This window comes from Squalius cephalus (genome assembly GCF_949319135.1).
Source record: "Squalius cephalus genome assembly, chromosome: 6".
Lineage (NCBI taxonomy): Eukaryota > Metazoa > Chordata > Actinopteri > Cypriniformes > Leuciscidae > Squalius > Squalius cephalus.
In genome coordinates this window covers 17,894,632-17,915,103 of record NC_137127.1, presented here as the reverse complement: position 1 = coordinate 17,915,103, position 20,472 = coordinate 17,894,632, and the positions used below count along the sequence as shown (strand labels likewise).

At 37.4% G+C, this 20,472-nt stretch overlaps 1 protein-coding gene across 1 annotated transcript in view; it reads right to left on the bottom strand.

Annotated features, from left to right (window-relative positions):
* vwf (von Willebrand factor) overlaps positions 1-19,848 on the bottom strand; it is a 39,990-nt gene extending 20,142 nt beyond the window's left edge. Inside the window, exons 1-28 of the mRNA XM_079874569.1 lie at positions 19,741-19,848; positions 19,209-19,272; positions 18,267-18,413; positions 17,976-18,078; positions 16,545-16,753; positions 15,530-15,651; positions 14,935-15,151; positions 14,719-14,841; positions 13,739-13,850; positions 13,580-13,626; positions 13,292-13,428; positions 13,073-13,211; positions 12,828-12,928; positions 11,580-11,775; positions 11,116-11,331; positions 10,729-10,969; positions 10,336-10,430; positions 10,060-10,214; positions 9,180-9,283; positions 8,904-9,042; positions 8,678-8,812; positions 6,755-6,901; positions 5,675-5,815; positions 5,476-5,574; positions 5,199-5,355; positions 2,848-3,003; positions 2,621-2,756; positions 727-2,168 (exon numbers count right to left, since the gene is read on the bottom strand). Of these exons, the coding sequence (XP_079730695.1) occupies positions 727-2,168; positions 2,621-2,756; positions 2,848-3,003; positions 5,199-5,355; positions 5,476-5,574; positions 5,675-5,815; positions 6,755-6,901; positions 8,678-8,812; positions 8,904-9,042; positions 9,180-9,283; positions 10,060-10,214; positions 10,336-10,430; positions 10,729-10,969; positions 11,116-11,331; positions 11,580-11,775; positions 12,828-12,928; positions 13,073-13,211; positions 13,292-13,428; positions 13,580-13,626; positions 13,739-13,850; positions 14,719-14,841; positions 14,935-15,151; positions 15,530-15,651; positions 16,545-16,753; positions 17,976-18,078; positions 18,267-18,413; positions 19,209-19,272 (5,080 nt within the window). The 5' untranslated portion in view covers positions 19,741-19,848. The remainder of the gene's footprint in view (positions 1-726; positions 2,169-2,620; positions 2,757-2,847; positions 3,004-5,198; positions 5,356-5,475; positions 5,575-5,674; positions 5,816-6,754; positions 6,902-8,677; positions 8,813-8,903; positions 9,043-9,179; positions 9,284-10,059; positions 10,215-10,335; positions 10,431-10,728; positions 10,970-11,115; positions 11,332-11,579; positions 11,776-12,827; positions 12,929-13,072; positions 13,212-13,291; positions 13,429-13,579; positions 13,627-13,738; positions 13,851-14,718; positions 14,842-14,934; positions 15,152-15,529; positions 15,652-16,544; positions 16,754-17,975; positions 18,079-18,266; positions 18,414-19,208; positions 19,273-19,740) is intronic.
* Between the last annotated feature and the right edge of the window lie 624 nt (positions 19,849-20,472).

Here is a 20,472-nt window from a genome sequence, read left to right as displayed (position 1 = left end):
TTCAAAATATCTTATTTTGTGTCAAGCAGTGAGTAAATGATGACAGAATTTTCATTTTTGTGTGACCTATCCTAAAATCCCGATTTGGTTGTGATTATCAAATTGCAAAGCCTGCGATTTAATTAAATAAATATATACACTGTGTTTCAGAGTGAAGTGCGGCACTGTGTTCTTTTAAACACAAGCAGCTCGTGATCCAGTGTTTCAGAGTGGCTTGGTTCACAGTAAATGCTGCTCCACATGAACTCATCTCTGCTTGAGTTTCAGTCACTTATAACATCAATTTAGAAATGCAACATGATATCTAATGAGAAGCACTAATAAACAGGCTTTTGTCAACAAAAAAAGAGGCTTTAAGGCCTCCTTGTAGGTTTTTACCAAAAAGGTTCAATGGTTTAGTGTTTGAAAATGTAGAAATTAATACAAACATACATTTTTACAGTTGTACTATAAATAAACATAGTAGTAGTGGTTTATTTAAATACTTATTCAAATTCTATTTATTACTTTTATTTAAAAGTAATATTTCTTATTTTGTTTAATATTTTTATTTAGTAATGATTATCATTTAAATGTTCTAGTCATTGATTACACAATCACACAATTTATTGGCCAAATTGTGAAGCCCTACAAACAAGCACAGCAACCTTTTTTATTGCATTTTAAATTGCAACTACAATTTTTATCAGAAAAATCTGAAGAGAGTGTAGCAATGTTGTATCTGACCTGAAGGGGGCAGTGTGGCTCTCGGTGGTAGTGTGGGCAGCAGAGGCCTCCTGATTGTTTTACTGATATTGATCAGCATGGGCCGCAGTATTCTAAGGTCCGAGGGATTATCTAGCATGATCGGTTCATCCGGGAAGCTCAACTGTGCAAGATCCTCGTATCGAATCTGTGGGCCGATCCCAATCGGATACACTTTCTTATGAGTGGAGCTCGGAGGCCGCTGAATGACGTCGGTCGGAGGGCTCTGTGTTATAAGAAACACCATCTGGTCTGGTGTATTACTTGGTGTGTCTGTAGTGACAGTCTCATATACAGATTGGATGGCATGGCCTGTGTTGACCTCTGCACCTTTGGTCCAACGTAACTGTCGCATTCTCTGCAGAACCTGTTGCCTGTGCTGCAATTCCATGCGGCTGATTACCACAGTAACCGTGAGTGAGTACTGTATCACCGTGATCCGTAGATTCTCCACCTCTTCCTGATCGAGTGAAGCGATAACATCGATCAAAGCATCACGTGTCTCATTGAAGCCTTCCTCACCCACTGCATTTGAGCTTTCCAACAGGAAGACAACCTCATATGTTGTTACTGTGGGCGGAGGAAATGTCATTCCAGGACTGGGGATGCTAGGAAATGAGGTTACAATGGCAGCGGTTGGTGGAACCGTGGCGGCAGCGAGTTTAGAGGTTGTGGTAGTTGTTGGGGTGACTGAAGTGGTGCTGGGCTTTCTGGTAGGGGGTTTCTTTGGGGGTTCAGGTTCCAGTCCCAAAGTGCAGAGGTAGTCTGTGATGGCCAGAGCCTCATCGTCTAGGTCTGCTACGCTGCTCACTATGTATGAGCGACTGCTGGGCGTGGCCTTCGTGATCTCATTAACCTGTGCCATGTTGACGTCAGGCCCTAGAGCTACAGTGAGGATGGTGATGTCCTTTTTACGCAGCAGACGCTGAGTACTACGCATGGGCCTAGGATTTGAGCTCGCCGTCAGCAATATAGCGACTCGCCCTGCGTGCTCGCGCTTGTTTTTATCGTAAATGTATACTGCTAGATATTTTATTGCCTCGTCCATAAATGCGACATCACCACCACTGTAACGCAGCTCACGCACCATCTTCTTAAAGATCCATTTTTGCACCTGCATTTCATAACTTTTCACGCCGGAGTGGAAGAGCAGAACCGTGGCGCGAGTGTGGGCAGAGCCCATTCTGAACCGCTCCACCACCCGGAGGATAAAGAGCTTGATTAAACTGAAGTCGTCTTCACTCAAAGCAGAGGAGCCGTCCACTAAGAAGGCCAGGTCCATCGCCCTATCACAGGCATCAGCTGGCACCGGGGTGGAAAACGGGAGCGGCGTAGGAGTGTTGCTGACAGTGGTTGGTGCTAGTGTCGAGGCCAAACCAGTTGCAGGACATGGGCCGCACGTCAGCGTGTTGCTCTCACAGTGACTGAAAACATAACAAATGGATGAATCTCACAAAACCTGTTTAGAACCTGTTTTATAAAGTATAAAAATTATTTTCTTACAGTTATTTTGTTGCAAATTAGTCTATGTATATATATATATACATACATACATATATACACATATACGTATATATATATATATATATATATATATATATATATATATATATATATAATGTTAATATAACGTGTTAATATAATATGTTAATAAGTAAATATATAATAATATTAAAATGAAAACTAAAATAGATAAATAAAAGCTACAAATATTAATAAAAATAAATACTACTTGTACATGTATAACATCTTATATAACAATCTCTTTTTCCAATTTTCCTATTTTTTTCATTTTGAGATTACATTTGACCTAAATTCTACAATCTGCATAGAGTAAAAAGTGATGGAGATGAAAACAATATGTGGCATAGCATACCATATCTGGCAAAGATGAGGATCTTCATGGTTAATGATGAACTGTTTTCCATGGGAGATTCTCTCTCCGTTATGCACACACACCTGACACTGTGACGGCTCCACACACTTCCTCAGAACCTCATCTAAAACTTGCCCTGAGGGATTGAAGCAGTGAATGTGCGAACAAAAGTGAGATTGAAGTCTATGAAGTCAATTTTCTTGTAGGTATCTGTGAATTGGTGCTACCTGGTGGGCAGACAGCATGGCATCCCTCCACACATGTGATGGGACAGCTCAGAGGTTCAGGATGCTGGCAGGTGGGAGGGCAAGCGCTACCACAGGCGTTATATCTCCACTCACACTCCACCCCTGTGTCCTTATTCAGTTCCTCACAGCTCAGTGCTGTAGGTAAACAGTCATTTAGCAAACAATATTGTAAAGTTTGACTTTCTGTAGTACACTTATTTCAGGGAATAATCTGCCTTTGGGTTGAAGGGTTAAACTGGCGCCTATATAGTGATCTGTCACGCCACATTTAAGAGCGTCAAAACGACATTGTTTGAATTTCGTGATAAAATGGACATTATTTTGGAAAATGACACTTTGTTTCTTATTTAAAGTAACAAAACGTGGAGCTTATTGCGATAATTGGTGGTTAATGGTGGTTATGCTACAACGCTGTATTCGTCTAGTACACATAAGACACAAGAAAATTTGCGGGATGAATATGACTGTGCACCGTTACACACCTAGTTCAAATGTTAAAGAAAATTTTTTAGTTTTGTGACAAGGTAAAATAGGGTCAACCTCAACAATGGGCTAGGGCTGGGTGGGCAGCAGGTGGTGGGGTGCGTTCGGTATGACATTAGAGTATCGCGATTCGTACCATGGGTGGTGTATCACGGTTTTTCGGTTCGGTTTGAATATTGTTACACCCTTAATATACACTATATTGCCAAAAGTTTTGGGACGTCTGGCTTTACATGCACATGAACTTTAATGACATCCCATTCCACACTCTTCTGGGAAGGCTTTCCACAAGGTTTAGGAGTGTGTTCATGGGAATTTTTGACCATTCTTCTAGAAGCACATTTGTGAGATCAGGCACTGATGTTGGACAAGAAAGCCTGGTTCGCAGTCTCCGCTCTAATTCATTCCAAAGGTCTTCTATCGGGTTGAGGTCAGGACTCTGTGCAGGCCAGTCAAGTTCCTCCACACCAAACTCACTCATCCATGTCTTTATGGACCTTGCTTTGAGCACTGGTGCGCAGTCATGTTGGAACAGGAAGGGGTCATCCCTAAACTGTTCCCACACAGTTGGGAGCATGAAAATGTCTTTGTATGCTGAAGCATTAAGAGTTCCTTTCACTGGAACTAAGGGGCCAAGTCCAACCCCTGAAAAACAACCCTACACCTTAATCCCCCCTCCATCAAACTTTACACTTGGCACAATGCAGTCAGGCAAGTACCGTTCTCCTGCCAACGGGCAAACCCAGACTCGTTCATTGGATTGCCAGACAGAAGCATGATTCGTCACTCCAGAGAACACGTCTCCACTGCTCTAGACTCCAGTGGCGTGTGCTTTACACCACTTCATCCGACGCTTTGCATTGCACTTGGTGATGTAAGGCTTGGATGCAGCGGCTCGGCCATGGAAACCCATTCCATGAAGCTCTCTAAGTGCTGTTTGAGCTAATCTGAAGGCCACACAAATTTTGAAAGTATGTAGCTATTGACTCCGCAGAAAGTCGGCGACTTCTGCGCACTGTGCGCCTCAGCATGGGCTGACCCCGCTCTGTGATTTTACGTGGCCAACCATTTCGTGGCTGAGTGCTGTTGTTCCCAATTGCTTCCACTTTGTTATAATACCACTAACAGTTGACCGTGGAATATTTAGTAGTGAGGAAATTTCATGAATGGACTTATTGCACAGGTGGCTACTTATCACGGTACCACTCTCTTGAATTCACTGAGCTCCTGAGAGCGACCCATTCTTTCACAAATGTTTGTAGAAGCAGTCTACATGCATAAGTGCTTGATTTTATACAACTGTGGCCATGGAAGTGATTGGAACACCTAAATTTAATAATTTGGAGGGGTGTCCCAATACTTTTGGCAATATAGTGTATATATATATATATATATATATATATATATATATATATATATATATATATATATATGCATATTTTTATGGGGTTAGGATAAGAAAATACCTTGTTAAAAATAAAATATAATTTTATTTTTATCATGTATTCCAGACAGTTAATATTGCCCTTTAATTTGATAATAATAAATAAAAAAACATTTCTCAGAACACAACTATTGTATACAGTGTCATGAGACTTGGAATACTGTACACGATTCATTTGAAATACTTTTATGTTATTTTCATTTTTTTTGTGTGTCCTTTTTGGAGATGGAGAGCTTCTAAACCCATTCAACTTCATTGTGTAAAAGAGTGTGAACATTCTACTTGATGTCTTCTTTTGTGTTCTGCAGAAGAGAAAAAGTCTGTCGGGTTTGTGACGACTTGTGGGTGAGTAAATTACCTTTAAATTAAGTGCCTTGCTCAGGGGTACAGTGGTGAAACTTACGGCATAAATCGTTGGACCTCCAGTTCACCAGCAGCCCCTTCTGAGCACATTCATGAGCGTATGCGGCAATGGTGTTACAGAAACATGCACAGTCACCGACCGATGGACACGAGCATGTGTCATGAGTACAGATGTCCCAGTACGGCTCAGGGTCCACCTGATACAGTCAGAGTAAAAGGTAAACAAGTGTAAGAAGTAGTAAGAAAGCGAAGTAATGACCACATGTTAGTGTATTGTCATCATTTAATTGTGACTATTGAGTATAAGTGTTACCAACCACAACATTGCACTCCCTGAAGATGGTGCTGGTGAGCACACGGCAGGACTGTTCCACCGTCACCAGCTTCACCATGTCTGTGCTGCACTGAGACAGCACCTGCATGCAAATCAAAATATGTAATCTCAGATCATTTCTTGTCTCTATGTTCTGGCTTGCTCTAATAAAACACTCCAGTTCAGGCCTTGATGTAACTCACCGGAACAGCGTCAGCACAGCTAGGTCGAACTTTCCACGAGTTTCCAAAGTCTGCAGCGCCAACCTCCATCTGGTTACTGCTGCTCAACAGATCGTTATTCTGACTGCCATCAAAATTTCCACAAAGGCCACAGACTTTCCCCTTAAACACACACAAATTAACTTAATTTCTCAACTGTTTATTCTAAAATAAGTAGTTGTAACCCATACTGCAGACATTCTTAAAGGTAAAAATCATTTCTAAATTATATTGTATACATACATTTGAATTCATAAATTATTTTTAACTCAAAATAATTTTTTTTTTAGAGTTCACTTCAACTAAATCTGACAAAAACTCACTTCTGGGACATGCCTAAAGGTAAAAACAAAATAAAATAAATGAAATAAATCACATCATTTTAACTCAAATTTTTTTTTTTATTAGTATTAACTCTTGCTAAGTATGAACTCACTGGGTACATGTTCAAATATAAAAATGATTCAAAACATTTTATTCTGAAGTTTTTATTCATAAATCTTTTTTTTTTTTTTTTTTTTTTTTTTTTAATTAAAAAACCCATATTGTGGACATGCACAAAGGTACAAATAAATCATTCTAAATCATATTTTATACATACATTTGGATTCATAAATCATTTAAACTATAAAATGATTATTCTTTTTTTTGTTTACGTGGTTAATCTGACAAAAACTCACTTTCAAGCCAGAACTTGCTAAAAGGTCAAAATAATTCAAATCATTTTTATTCATGAAATGTTATTAATTAATTAATCCTAACATAAAAAAAAATATATATATATATATATATTTTTAATAAATCTGGTTCCCTTTGGGGACATGCTTAAAGATAAAAATGTTTTTTTATTCATAATATTCCATTCATAAACAATTTTTTACTCTAAAAATGCTTTTTTTTAGTTAACTTGCTAAATCTCACCACTCTGGTAACATACTCAAAGGTACCGGTAAACATTATTCATAAATATTTTTTAACAACAAAAAAAGAAGTCGTCTATGGTATGTGCTCATTTAGATAGCGAGGCAGATGTGTGTGTGTTTTTCTTTGTATGCGTGTTACCCTGTACTGTCCGTTGATCTGCAGTGAGATTCGGGTCCCTGTGTCCCAGGTGATGGAGATGTGTTTACCCAGAAGGATGATGTAATACTGTCCAGAGCGCACAATCTCAACCACTGTCTCTTTCAACACAGGCCTCTTCATCCTCACCTACAGAAGAAGACAACAGAGAAAGAAAGCAAAAAAGCCTGTAAGCTTTTACTTCACACATGATGCTTGTCATAACATAGAGTAAGCTAGTGGATGAATAATTTAACAATCCACAAAATCTTTTATATTTAAGCAACCTAGCAGATATTGCAAGTGTGACTTTTTTATACAGTGGATCTATGTATCTATATCTATCATGTGTATATATGTATGTATGGTTCTATGTATGTATTAGGGGTGTAACGGTTCTCGGTAAAAAATCGAACCGTACCGTTCTCCATCTGACGACGCACTAATAATATGGTTTATTGAAAATAACAACGAGTAAAACAGACAGACAAAGTTCTGCTAATGCATGTGTCTGTTGATGGATACACAGATACACATTCTGGGTTCCCAATACATTACAACAGCAATGATCAAATTAATGAATGGGAACTTGCGCGCGCTGTGAGAAGATTGTGTGTGTGCGCTCATGTGAAGACAGTCTCAGACAGCACGCAAATATTGAACTCTTTCAAGTTTTGCACTTCAACGGACAAATTCACACAAAAATGATATCAATATGCCCGTCTTGGTGAGTATCCTACCAGGCATAGTCGGTTACGTCTTAAAGGGATAGTTCACTTTGAAATTAAATTTTGGTATGTTTTAGTTTACCTCAAGGGCATCCAAGATGTAGGTGTCTTTTTTTCCGCAGTAGTTTCTTGTAACACAGCCACGTCCAAGTGATCTGGTGCAGACTGGTGCATAGATATATACACTAGATGTCGCCTTGGCTATATCTATGCACCAGTCTGCGCACACGTCACACACCAGGATGCGCGCGCGCCCTCAGATTACTTGGACGTGGCTGTGTTACAAGAGGTAAAAACGATATAAATACTGTTAGTTTTCTCACACAAACCGCTCGTTTCGTGTCTTAGGCCATCAATGTGTACTTACGATGGGGAATTGTTTAATTTGGACGATGGGGAATTGTTTTAATTTCGACTCTGTGCATGCTCTTTGAGACCGTGACCATAGACCTGCATGATATGACTGACAGACAAGAACGGTTTGACCTAAAAATATCAAAATTGAAACTACTGCGGAAAAAAAGACACCTACATCTTGGATGCCCTTGAGGTAAGCTAAAACATACCAAAATTTAATTTCAAAGTGAACTATCCCTTTAAGTGAATGAAACAGTCGAGGCAAGTGTATCAGTATCAGTGTGAACTGGATCTGTTTATTATATCTTAAAGTGACAGCGGGCTAATATTCCTGCTGTCTGTGCTTTTAATGTTAATCAAATAACAAAAGACAAGGAAAACACTCACTGCTCTAGATTGAATAGCTTTTGTAATTTCAATAAGGATTAATCTTTAATTTATACAGTCAAATATGCAATGTTTTACAATTTCTGTACCTGAAAACTAATTTTAGACCTACCTGAAAAACCCGAAAAGCATGATTTATTTTATTTTAATATTTGCTCTATTGTATTGATTTGTGCTGTTGCTTGTAGTTTTATTATTTGTTCTTATTTTCTTTATATTTATTTGACTGTAGTCATTTTTTCCCTGAACATAGCACATACCAAATCATACCATTGTATCCATCCATCCATCCATCCATCTATCCAATCTATGTTTGCTCTGCCAAGAAAATATCTGTTGCTGTTCTGTGCATTTATTGACAACGGCATAACGTTTAATTGACAATAGCATCCAAGACTGTAGCTATCTGCTTTATAAAGTCAAATATAACTCTATAAATCAATTTTAGTGTTACCTCGCCATGTTCCATTACAATCAGTCCTCCCATGTACATCACTGTGATGCTTTTACTGCAGCGGTAACCTGCGATCCCACAAGCGGAGTTCTCCACCAGAACCCTGAACGTGCCATCCAATCCGTTGCAGTAATCCTACTCAGACGGACACAGAAGAATGAGCGAAAACATGAATATGAGGGACAGAAGAGAAAAGAGAGCAAGAGAGCGAGAATATTGACTTTACCTGAGCTAGAACATATTGGCAAGGTCCAGGAAACGAGAACTTCAGTCCATCAAAGCTGATGTAGTGTGTCTCTCCTATCACACGACACACACCGTCACACACACGCTGTGTACACTTCCACTGACGCTTCTCACAAACACTGGGAAAGAAAGGGAAATGTAATTGTAACACAATAATATGAATGTTTATAGGCCTACTTGTCATCTGATGTACGCAACAAATACATAACATTACACCAGTGTCAGCCTGTAGAAGTTCCATGATTGGCTCATTTACCAGGTGTTGCAGTCCACATTAATGCTCTGTCCTGAGGCATAGGGGCGGTTGTTATGGTAACAAGGGCACTGGTCTTGTGGAATGCATTCTCTTCTGTGTCGAACCTGCAAACACCCATAAAATGACACAATTCTCTTTTCTGTAGCCTAAAAAGTTGTAAACATTAAAAAGCTGCATACATAAAAGAAAAAGATTTTTATTCATGTAAAAAAGTAACTATAATATGCTGTAGATAATATGAATGGTTTAAATAATTTAGCAAATTTTTCTAATCATAATGTGGTGTTAAATTATTGACATTACAGTTTTGAAATCCCAAGTAAATGGTAACACATAAATGTCTAACATTTATACTTAAATATCTAACATTTCAAATAAAACATTCATCCAAGAATTCTGAAAAAAATCCAAAAAATGATTTCAACGTTATTAATAATAATAGATGTTTATTGAGCAGCAAATCCGCATATTAGAATGATTTCTGAAGGATCATATCATGTGACACTGAAGACTGGAGTAATGATGCAGAAAATTCAGCTTTGTGTCACAGGAATAAATTACATTTTTAAGTGTATTCAAATAGAAAACAATTGCTTTAAATGACAATAATATTTCACAATATTACTATTTCATTTCTTTTTGATCAAATAAAGGCAGCCTTGGTGAGCGTAAGAGACTACTAAAGAATCCCAAACTGTTGAATGGTTGTATATTTTCAAGTTTTTTTTCACTTTTTTTTTTTTATCAAAACAGTAAAAAGTTGTATAAATATAGTTCTATACATAATTTACCAATCCTACTTGGTTTATGAATATAAGCATAAATTATATTAAGTGTCAAACGGTTCATTCGAACATTTCGTATTCACTTTGATACTTACCGTTCCAGGTGGACACATACAGCCAGACACACATCCCTGACTGACACACTCCAGGTCCAGATTCTGGCAGGTCTTAGCACACTCTATCCCAGCATCCCTTGCACTTTCACAATCAAACCGCTGTAGTGGAGGTGGACAAGAGATAGAGCGCCGCCCTACAGGTGAAACACACACACACACAAAGAATTCATTACTCTCCATTTATCTAAACTACAATATTGTGTCCAGTTGTGATCCATTAAAAATGCACAGAGCTATGAAAGCATGGAGAAATACCTCTTGAAGAAGAATGATCGTCAAAGAAGAGGTCAGTCAGAGTTGATCCAGTGGCTTCATTAGAAGTGCATTGCATGGATCCACTCTCACATACACTACACAAAGAAATAACATTAAAAAAAAACCTAATAAATATATACACATAAATGTTTGGAGTTGGAAAGATTTTAGTTTATTCAAATTTCAATTAAATTAAAGCCAATATTCTGGTTAGTGCTTACAAGTAATTTTAATAAGACAGTGGCAATATGACGCTAGTCTGTGCCATGTAAACACTTTATGTTTAATATCATATGAGTCCGGTGAGACACAGGCAGTTGACCAAACATCAAGCTATCAAAGCAACCTGATGTGTAACTGTAGAGTAAAATACTGTGTTTTTTCCCTGCTAACCAGATGGCGTGATGGTCACCGATCATGTCGTTGGGCTCAAAGATCTCTCCGTTATGGTGGCACGAGCAGTGTTCGGGTGGCACACACTCCCCTGCGTCACTGAGGAAGAGTCCTCTGGGGCAGAAACAGCCTTCTTCACAGAACCCATCACAATCACTGTCAGGCAGCGATAGAGACCGGCAGGTCTGATTACACACGTTCCCACAAACCTCGTACAACTGGTCATCCGGACAGGTCATTTCTGCTCAAACACACACACACACACACACATTTGGTTTTCTATCATGATGGGAGACTTTTTATGAACTTTATTTAGTATGTTTATTCAGCCATTTTGGAACTGTTTTGCTGTCTTAACTCTTAACCTACAGTCAGAATGAGACATACCACAGTATCCATGACCCCTCCAGTTGGTTAGCACTCCCTTGGCTGCGCAGGCGGCTGCATAGCTGTGGACGGCATCACACAGGCACTCTTTGCCGTCTGAGCAGGAGCACACATCATAGCGGCAGTTTTTCACATATGGCTCAGGGCTGACCACATCATGACAGGCTTCAAACTTCACAGAGAGCAGCACAGCACAGGCTTCTTCTGCAAAACGCACTGTAGACACATACAAATCTATCAGGTTGTTAAACTGCTAGTCTTTGTTGCCCTCTAGTGTTCAGTGCTTTTATAAATCATGACATCATGCATTTATAAATATGCATAACCACTACATCCCTGCCAATACTCAGATAGTGGTCAGTATGTTCTTTTAATGACAGATTCTTAAAATTTGACATCTGTGCCCCTAATATTGATTTTTTTTTTTTTTTTTTTGTCACAACCGTGTGTGTGTTTGTGTATACCTCTCTTAGGATTTAAAATACAGGGATCTGAGTGTTGCAATTGAAGATCATCACAGTCTGCGTTCATCTTCCACGCGTTGCCGAATCCTTCAACGCGCGTCTCCACCAGCCCGCCCACTGTTAAGAAGTCGTCTCCCTGGTTACCATTATAATTACCGCACAGACCGCACGTTTTCCCAGCAAAGGCAGGGTTTAGCTGCAAACACACACACATACACACACACACACACACACACACATATGCTCACATATCAAGTTTGCAGCACGGGAATATTTGATACATGTCCTAGATTCTGCATTTCATAGACAGACTCTATATGTACATGGGAATTATTTATGCATTATTTTGAGTGCATAAAACACCTAGCATTCTCACACACATGACGTGATCCACGCTGTTGGAAATTCCAGCTAAAACCAGTTTAAAGTGGTAGATTTGTTTTACAAGGTTTCTGGATGGTCAAAGCTGGTTGTTTGTTAATTCAAAGTGGTTTAGGTGATTGATTGAGGCTACCAAGCTTTAAAAAAAGAAAGAAAAAAAACACCATAAAACTTATATCATAAAACTGTCACATTATTATAAAATATGGTCCATACAACTATATTCCAATGCATTTTGGGGTGCAATTATTGAATGTATTCCAATGTAAATATATGACTAAAATGATTGGTCTGTTCCTCATACTAAGCAATCATATGGCTTCAAAAGCTTTGAAATATGCCTCAGTTCATATTCATCTTCATTCTGTGGAAAGAGCTGTCAAAAATGTTCCCTTTTTAATGGCAAACAGTCACACAGTTTTTGAACAACAATTGAGAGTAAATAAATGATAATCAGTGTTATTTTAGTATTATTTACTGTATATACTATTAATTCACTTTTTTGTATCAGTTTTCTTTTTAATTGTAGTTCAGGTTTTAGTGCTTTTGTTATGAAATTAGTTTAATATTTCACTTTAGATTACATTTATTTTTATTTCAGCCTTAGTCATCTTTGTACTTTCAAACTTATTTATTTCAGTTAGCTGCCAAGTCAACATTTCTAAATTGCATGTAACATTTTTAAGTTTAATTTGTTCATCTAATTTTTATTTTATTTCAGCTTCATTTTAATTTCTAACAGTTAACAGTTTAAGATTTTCTGTAATATTTATGTGTGAAATTTACTAGCAATTTCTGAGTGAAAATTGTTAAAAAAAAAAATTTTTCAGTGTATAGCCTGTTTTTTCCAGCAGGGCACACACACACCTTCAGCAAAACACGTCCTCTGCCATCCCAATCCAGATGTAGATCGTCACCGTAACGCAATCTTACAGATGACAACACCGTATTCTGCACTCTTAGGGGACCTACACACAAACACATTACTGTTATGCTGTGCTCTGATTTGTACATCAGTATTACATTGCAGCTGTCATGAATTTGAAGAAGAAAAAGGCATTGTATCTATATGTTCTGTTTATGCATTGTGTGTATTTTGCTACTTGACAGACCATTGATTAAGGGTGTTTTCACATCCATTCCATCCACAGAGACCACGCCCCCATGCTTGAGGTGAACCGTCTGATTGGCCAGATCTCGGAATCTCAGTGTAATTGACCGTGTGCAGATGGCATCTTGGTCATCTGCACACTTCAGCAGAAAAATACAACCATAAGCACACAGATAAACAAACAAGCACAAGTATATATACTAAACAGAAGATTTCAGACCTGTGCAGTCTCAATGATGGCTGAAAAAGTGTTGCTCTGGCAGTCTTTAGCGAGCAGATACTGACAAATCCCACTGAAGGTGAAGAACTTATCGTCAAAGGTCTTATAATGGGACTGTCCTGTCACAAGACACCCCCCTAAGAAGAGACAGCGGAATAAATCGATTAGAAAGCAATGTTTCTTCATCAGATATAATGTCAGCATTAAAACTGCATTTGCAATTCAAAGCATTACATTAATTATTGGAAGGTTAATTTAATTTTAAAAAAGTAACAAATTCACATTTACCAGGACATCCTTCGTTGGTACATTCCCATGATCCATGGCGACAGACGCTAAAAGTGAAGGTGAGTTTAAGTGAATGTGTGCAGATAAAGTAGTAGCCAGCCACACGTATTTGAATGCATTGTTTTGTAATGTGTGTGTGGGTGGGTGTGTGTGTCCCACCATGTGTTGCAGTCCTGCGATATGGAGGAACCAGGAGGGTAGCTACGTCCAGCATGCGTGCAGGAGCACTGAGAGACGTCAACACAACGATCTCCGTCCAACACCTTTCCCGCTGACAAACACATTTCACACATTCATCAACACTAAGCAGGAAAAGGTACGATAAAGGTAAGATTATCATCGCTGGTCAGTTTTGTCTTGTTTTTCAGTAAAAATATCTAAAGATAAATTAACCTAAAAAGCTAGATTGCACACAGTTGCATCAGAGAATATATCTATAAAAAAAAAATTCCAGGTTTATTAGAATAAACTTCACTAAATGTGTAATTTGTTTTTTTAAAACGCAACCATTTCAAAAGTTTAGGGTCGGTATACGATTTTTAAATATCTTTGAAATAAGTTTCTTATGCTTGCCAAGGCTGCATTTAGACCAAAGATACAGTAAAAACAGTAATATTGTGAAATATTATTACATTTTTAAAAAACTGATTTTTATTTTAATTGATTTTAAAATGTAATTTATTCCTGTGATGCAAAGCTGAATATTTAGTATCATTATTCCAGTCTTCAGTGTCACATGATCCTTCAGAAATCATCCTAAAATGCAGATTTTTTCTGCGTTAAGAAACATTTCTTAATATTATCAATGTTGAAAACAGTTTTGCTGCTTAATATTTATGTGCAAACTGATACATTTTTTCAGGACTCTTTGATTAAATGAAATGTAATACTGTTTTGATCAATTTAACGCATCCTTGCTTAAATATGAATATTAAAAGTATTCATTTCTTTCAAAGAAAAAAATCTTAAAGAGCCCAAACTTTTAAATGGTATAATTATAGTCATTATTTAATATTAAAGCATCAACTTAGCTGACATTAAAAACACACAAGAGAGAGGTCATAAACAGTACAATGAAGCAAAAACGTAATTAAGGTAAATTGAATTTTTCTAGATTGGTTGACCGGTATCACTCTCACCTGGGCAGCTGCAGCCATCAACACACTCCTCCTTGCAAACTTCCTGGATGTTTACATTCTGACAGGACGTGGAGCAGGTCGGGGTGCAGTCTCTGTACTCCATGCCAACAGGACACTTAGGGGCTGAGCAAATGGTAACATACACATGTGAATATACACATAGTCAATATCAGATATGAAATGTATTTACATGAGTGTGAAAGTGAGATTACTCACAGCACTGGCTCTGCACATGCCAGTTGGACAGTGTAACGCCGTGATTGGCACAGGTGCGGGCGTACTCCAGCATGGCCTGACACACGCACTCATCTCCCGTTCTGCAGTGACAGGCATCAGACTCACACACGGCCACAAACGCAGCCGCATCCACGAGGTGAGCACAACGCAGGTAGAGTGCTGAGCTGCTCATGGCCTCACACTGTGACATCTGATCCTGAAACACACGCATACACACTCTGAAAAATCGCAAAAAGTGCAATCGGTAACACTTTAGTTTAGGGTCCAATTCTCACTATTAACTAGTTGCTTATCAGCATGTATATTACTATAATATTGGCTGTTTATTAATACTTATGAAGCACATATTAATGCCTTATTCTGCATGACCTTATTCTACATCATTTAATCCTACCCAATACCTAAACTTAACAAATACCTACTAACAATTAATATATAGGAGTTTGTTGAGCCAAAAGACATAGTTAATAGTGAAAATTGGACCCTAATCTTAAGTGTGACTGTGCAATTTATATGACAAGGCACACAATGGATTGTAACAAGGTTGTTTTTGTTGTGCATGCAAGCGTCTGACTTTTGCTGATTCTCCAGTGCCGTTGCAGCTCTGCGACGGGGGCAAGACGCGTTTACAGGGTTCATCTGCCCCTTTCATGGCCCAGGAATTTGCAAAGTCGTATGGATCATCTGTCAGAAAACCTAAACACACACATTTATAAATCTATGAATCTAATGAAGCCTGTCAAGAACATGTTCTGGTCATATTTTACTCCAAACTGTACATAAAACAATTATAAAAAAATTTTTTTTTTTAAATTAATACTTTTATTCAGCAAGTATTAATTCAAGCAAAATTGACAGAAAATACATTTATAATGTTACAAAATGTTTCTATTTTAAAAAATAAATAAGAAAAAAATGTATCAAGCTTTCCACAAAAATATTAAGCAGCTTAACTGTTTTCAACATTGATTATTAGAATGATTTCTGAATTTATTTATTACATTATTATTATATTTATTTCTCACATTTTCATTTTTAATTATTTTAATTATAGAGTATTTATTTATTTATAATTATTAATTTATGCTGAACGGTATAGCGGGCCAAAGGTGGTGACGAACCTTTCTTTTGTTTGATAATGAGCATAATGTCAAAATGCCAACTAATCTTCAATAAAAATGTACTATTTATTTGAGGTGAAATATGACCAGAACATGTTCTTCTTAACAAACATGTTATCTTTCAGTTCTGTGGACACAAACACAGTTTCCCATGCTCTCTGTGGTGAACTCATGTGAACTCGTGTTCTAAATTGAAACATCTGATAGTGATAAGTGCACCATAAACTACAAAAGCTGTAACATGGAACGATGACAGGACACTAACATGCCCCTAAAGGCCCAAACAAGGCTCTGAAACAAAGAGTTGTTAAAACTTTCTAATGTTTTGTCTTCTGGATGAACATTGACGCCACCTATTTCCCCAGCTCGTATTAATCAGCATCCTGTCCACTGTTTTTAAACCATGATCTTACTGAAAGATTGTTTGAGAGGTATGTTGTTGTGTTCATGCCTGCGTTTGTGTCGCACCTTCTTGTGCGGTGTACTCATCCTCCACCAAATAATTGTAGTTTCCACACAGGCCGCATGTACGGTTGCTGTGATGCTTGCCGAGCGTTAGTTGAATGTTATGTGAAGGGTCTATACGGATGGAGAACCCGAACTCTTCACTCCACACTCGAACGTACCCCAGCTCGAACCCTGCGAACACAGAGCTCGATGCATATGGCAATGGGAGCCTGGAGGGAACCAAAAAAAAAAAACTTTTTATTTTTATATGATACCCTGATTAAATGACTAGTAGCATGTAGTAGCTGATCATTAGTTGTGTTTCATATGCTGATGAGCTGGTGCCCTAACCAGGCTGATTAACTACTTTAACCAGTAGTTACCAACAACACTTATCCAGCCTGGAAATTCATGATGGTCTAAGATGGTCATAACAACATGGTATAGTCATATACAATGCATATAAAAATACTAAAAGAATGCTAATGGAATATTCTATATTATTTTGAATTCTTCAAAAATAAAATAAGGATAACACACTGTAAAAAAACAATTATATATATATATATATATATTATTTGTGACCCTGGATCACAAAACCAGTCACAACAAGTAGCACGGTTATATTTGCCACCAATACATTGTATGGGTCAAAATTATCGATTTTTCTTTTATGCCAAAACTCATTAGGATATTAAGTAAAGATCACGTTCCATCAAGATATTTTGTAAATTTCCTACTGTAAATATATAAAACATTTATGTTTTTGAGTGAATGCAGCACAATCGCAAACATAAATGGACCATTTTAAAGGCGATTTTCTCAATGTTTCGATTTTCAAATAGTTTTATCTCGGCCAAATATTGTCATATCTTAAAAAAACCATACATCAATGGAAAGCTTATTTATTCAGCTTTCAGGTGATGTATACATCTCAAAAAGACCCATGTGACTGGTTTTGTGGTCCAGGGTCACATTTGTGAAATTTCTGAGTCAAAATTGTTTGTAAGCAAATCCTACACCAATTTTTTTTTCAGTGTAGAATCTCCATTTTTGTATTTTTTTTTAAATCAAATTCCAATTTTCAAAAAATCAGAAATACAGTTAATTCGTTTTGATCTCTTTAGGATTGGTTCCATTGAAATTCCATTAGCAAGCCATAAGCATTTTCTTTTATATTTTGACTACAAAAAATAGAGGTTCGCATGCCATATACAGAAGAACCATTTTTGGTTCCCCAAATAACCTTTCAATGAACAGTTCTAAAAAAAAAAAAAAAAGAATAATTTTGTCTAATTTTATTATTTAACATTTGTCTAAATTTGAATCTAAAGAAACTGTTTCCAGTATAAAGAACCTTTTGTGGAATGGAAAGTGGATGTTGAAGGTTCTTCATGGAGCCATAAATGCCAGCGCCTTTATTTTTAAGAGTAGGAAATTTACAGTTTGTACCTCTCTGCTCCTTGTGAAAGCGTTCCATGAACAGAGAGATGAAGCTCAAAGAATTCTCCCAGAAACAAAGTCACTCCTTTCCTCTTTCCGTGAGAGAAATCACCTAGAAGTAAACACACATCCTTACAAACAAGCCATAGCTTGTTTAATTCACGAAAAACTGTTGTGTGTGTGTGTGTGTGTGTGTGTGTGTGTGTGTGTGTGTGTGTGTGTGTGTGTGTGTGTGTGTGTGTGTGTGTGTGTGTGTGTGTGTGTATGTGTGTGTGTGTGTGTGACAGGATTTTTTTTTACCCAGTATGGAGAAGCTTCTGTGTTGGCAGTCTCCCGCCAGCAAGTAGCTGCAGTCTCCAGGGAACTCATAAATCACACCGTCAAAAGTGTGTATATGCTGCCGGCTAAAGAGACTACAGCGACCAGATCCCTCGACAGACACAAAACCTACAGAACAAAGAGAGTAAGAGAGTTAAGCACTTGCATGCTAGCTTTTAATCAAAGTGGCATCACTACCATTCAAAAGTATGGAGTCGGTAAGATTTTGAAATGTTTTTGAAGGAACCAAGGCTGCATTTATTTGATTAAATATACAGTAAAAACAGAAATATTGTGAAATATTATTACAATTTAAAAGATTTGTAAATATATTTTTAATTGTAATTTATTCCTGTGATGCAAAGCTGAATTTTCAGCATCATTTATCCAGTTATCAGTGTCACATGATCCTTAAGAAATCATTCTAATATGCTGATATTGTATTTGTACGATAATTTTGACCTCTGTACGATGTACGATCAATAATGAAAAAAAAATCCCATAATGTAAGATAATTTCAGAATTGTGTGACACCTCAAATGATGGTCGTTGTGCTAAACATAGAGTTTACACATTGGTCTAGCTGTGGATTCAGATCTACTTAATTTTTTAACTTACATTTACTCAGTTCATAAGGTATATGTAATTGATTTCATTGCGTTAAAATTGAATCAATATTTTTAAGTGAAAAAATGTTTTACCAAAAAACATTGAGTAAATCATAGTAAAAGTTTTTATTAGATTTATTGATGAATAAAAAAGTTTAAAAGAACAATAACTAAAAAAGTCTTTACTGTCACTTTTGATCCTTGTTAATCCAATAAAATTATTAATTTCTTAAAAAAAATTTTTTTTTAAATCAAACCAACAGACAGGAGAAAATTCAAAAAGGCACAATCGCACACAAACATGCTCAACTCTAACCTGAAAAATTCAAGACGAAAACCAAAAGGATTCTGCTCCATCCTTTCAAACTGCACGGTTCCATCTGATTAAAGAAAAAGAAGAAATCATGAACGATTTAGCCCAGTTAGTAATCACCTGAACCAGCGTAGAAAGCACACAGTAGATAACGCATTGCAATGTCCAGGCACCATACCCTTTTTTAAAACGGGGCATCAACAATAGTGAGCATGTGAGGGTTAAATTTAGTGAAATAGCATGAGGCAAAGCAAAAGTTCAGCTGGAAGTGAGAAACAAAGGAGAAACCTCTGAGACCCTACAAATCTGTCAGAGAGTTTTAGACAAGTCACGTATTTCCACATAGATGGATAGAACGCCCCAACTTAGGATGGGGAAAAAAATAGCATAATATATTCACAAACATGCATGCTTAAATAGCAAAACATTACCTTGAAACACAATGTACACATCTTCAGACTCGCTAATACAAAAATTTGAAATAATCAGTGGTCGTAACAAATATTCATGACAAATATTCAGAGGCACCTGTTACCTTTGACCTCTGCCCAGTTGTAGGCTCCCAGCAACAGGTTCTCTGAAGCGCTTTGCTGTGCAAGGTCTAAACTATCCAGTGTCTCACAATTCTGAAGACATGACTGGAACCCAGTCCAGATGGAAACAACCGCTTTATAAGAACGAAAGAGGGAGGGATGGTGTGATTTCCGTTTTCAAACTCATTAAGAGTGGACAATAGAAGGAAGTCTGGGCATTTGAGGAACTGAAGGATTAGTCTGGCAGTGAAGACAGATAAGACAAACCAACAGAGGACATTAGTGCCAAGCCAAACAGCACACACACGCACACAATCCAAAGCATATGCAGCGAGTTCACAGCCTTTGCGATGTAACTCGTATCTGGCACTGATGGATTAACTGTAGGAAAAACCTCACGACCAACAGCATATTCTGAGAATGTTCACATGAACTCATTCATCGTTAATGTAGATTACTTTTTGTTCTTTTTCAGCTACCTTTCTTAATTGACCCCTAACTCGCTGCCAAAAAACATGGAGAAAACAACATGTCCTTGCTTCAGGACCCACATTGCACAGTACATTTGACATTAAGTGGCAACGCAACACAGTGCTGAAAAAGTCATTCGAACAAAGGTAAACAAACATTATAAGCCCAACAAGATGCTAATATATTGAAATAAAATAGACTGAACTGGAAAATGGAGAACTTTATAAATGCATTAACAAAACAACAAACAGAAGTTTGATTTA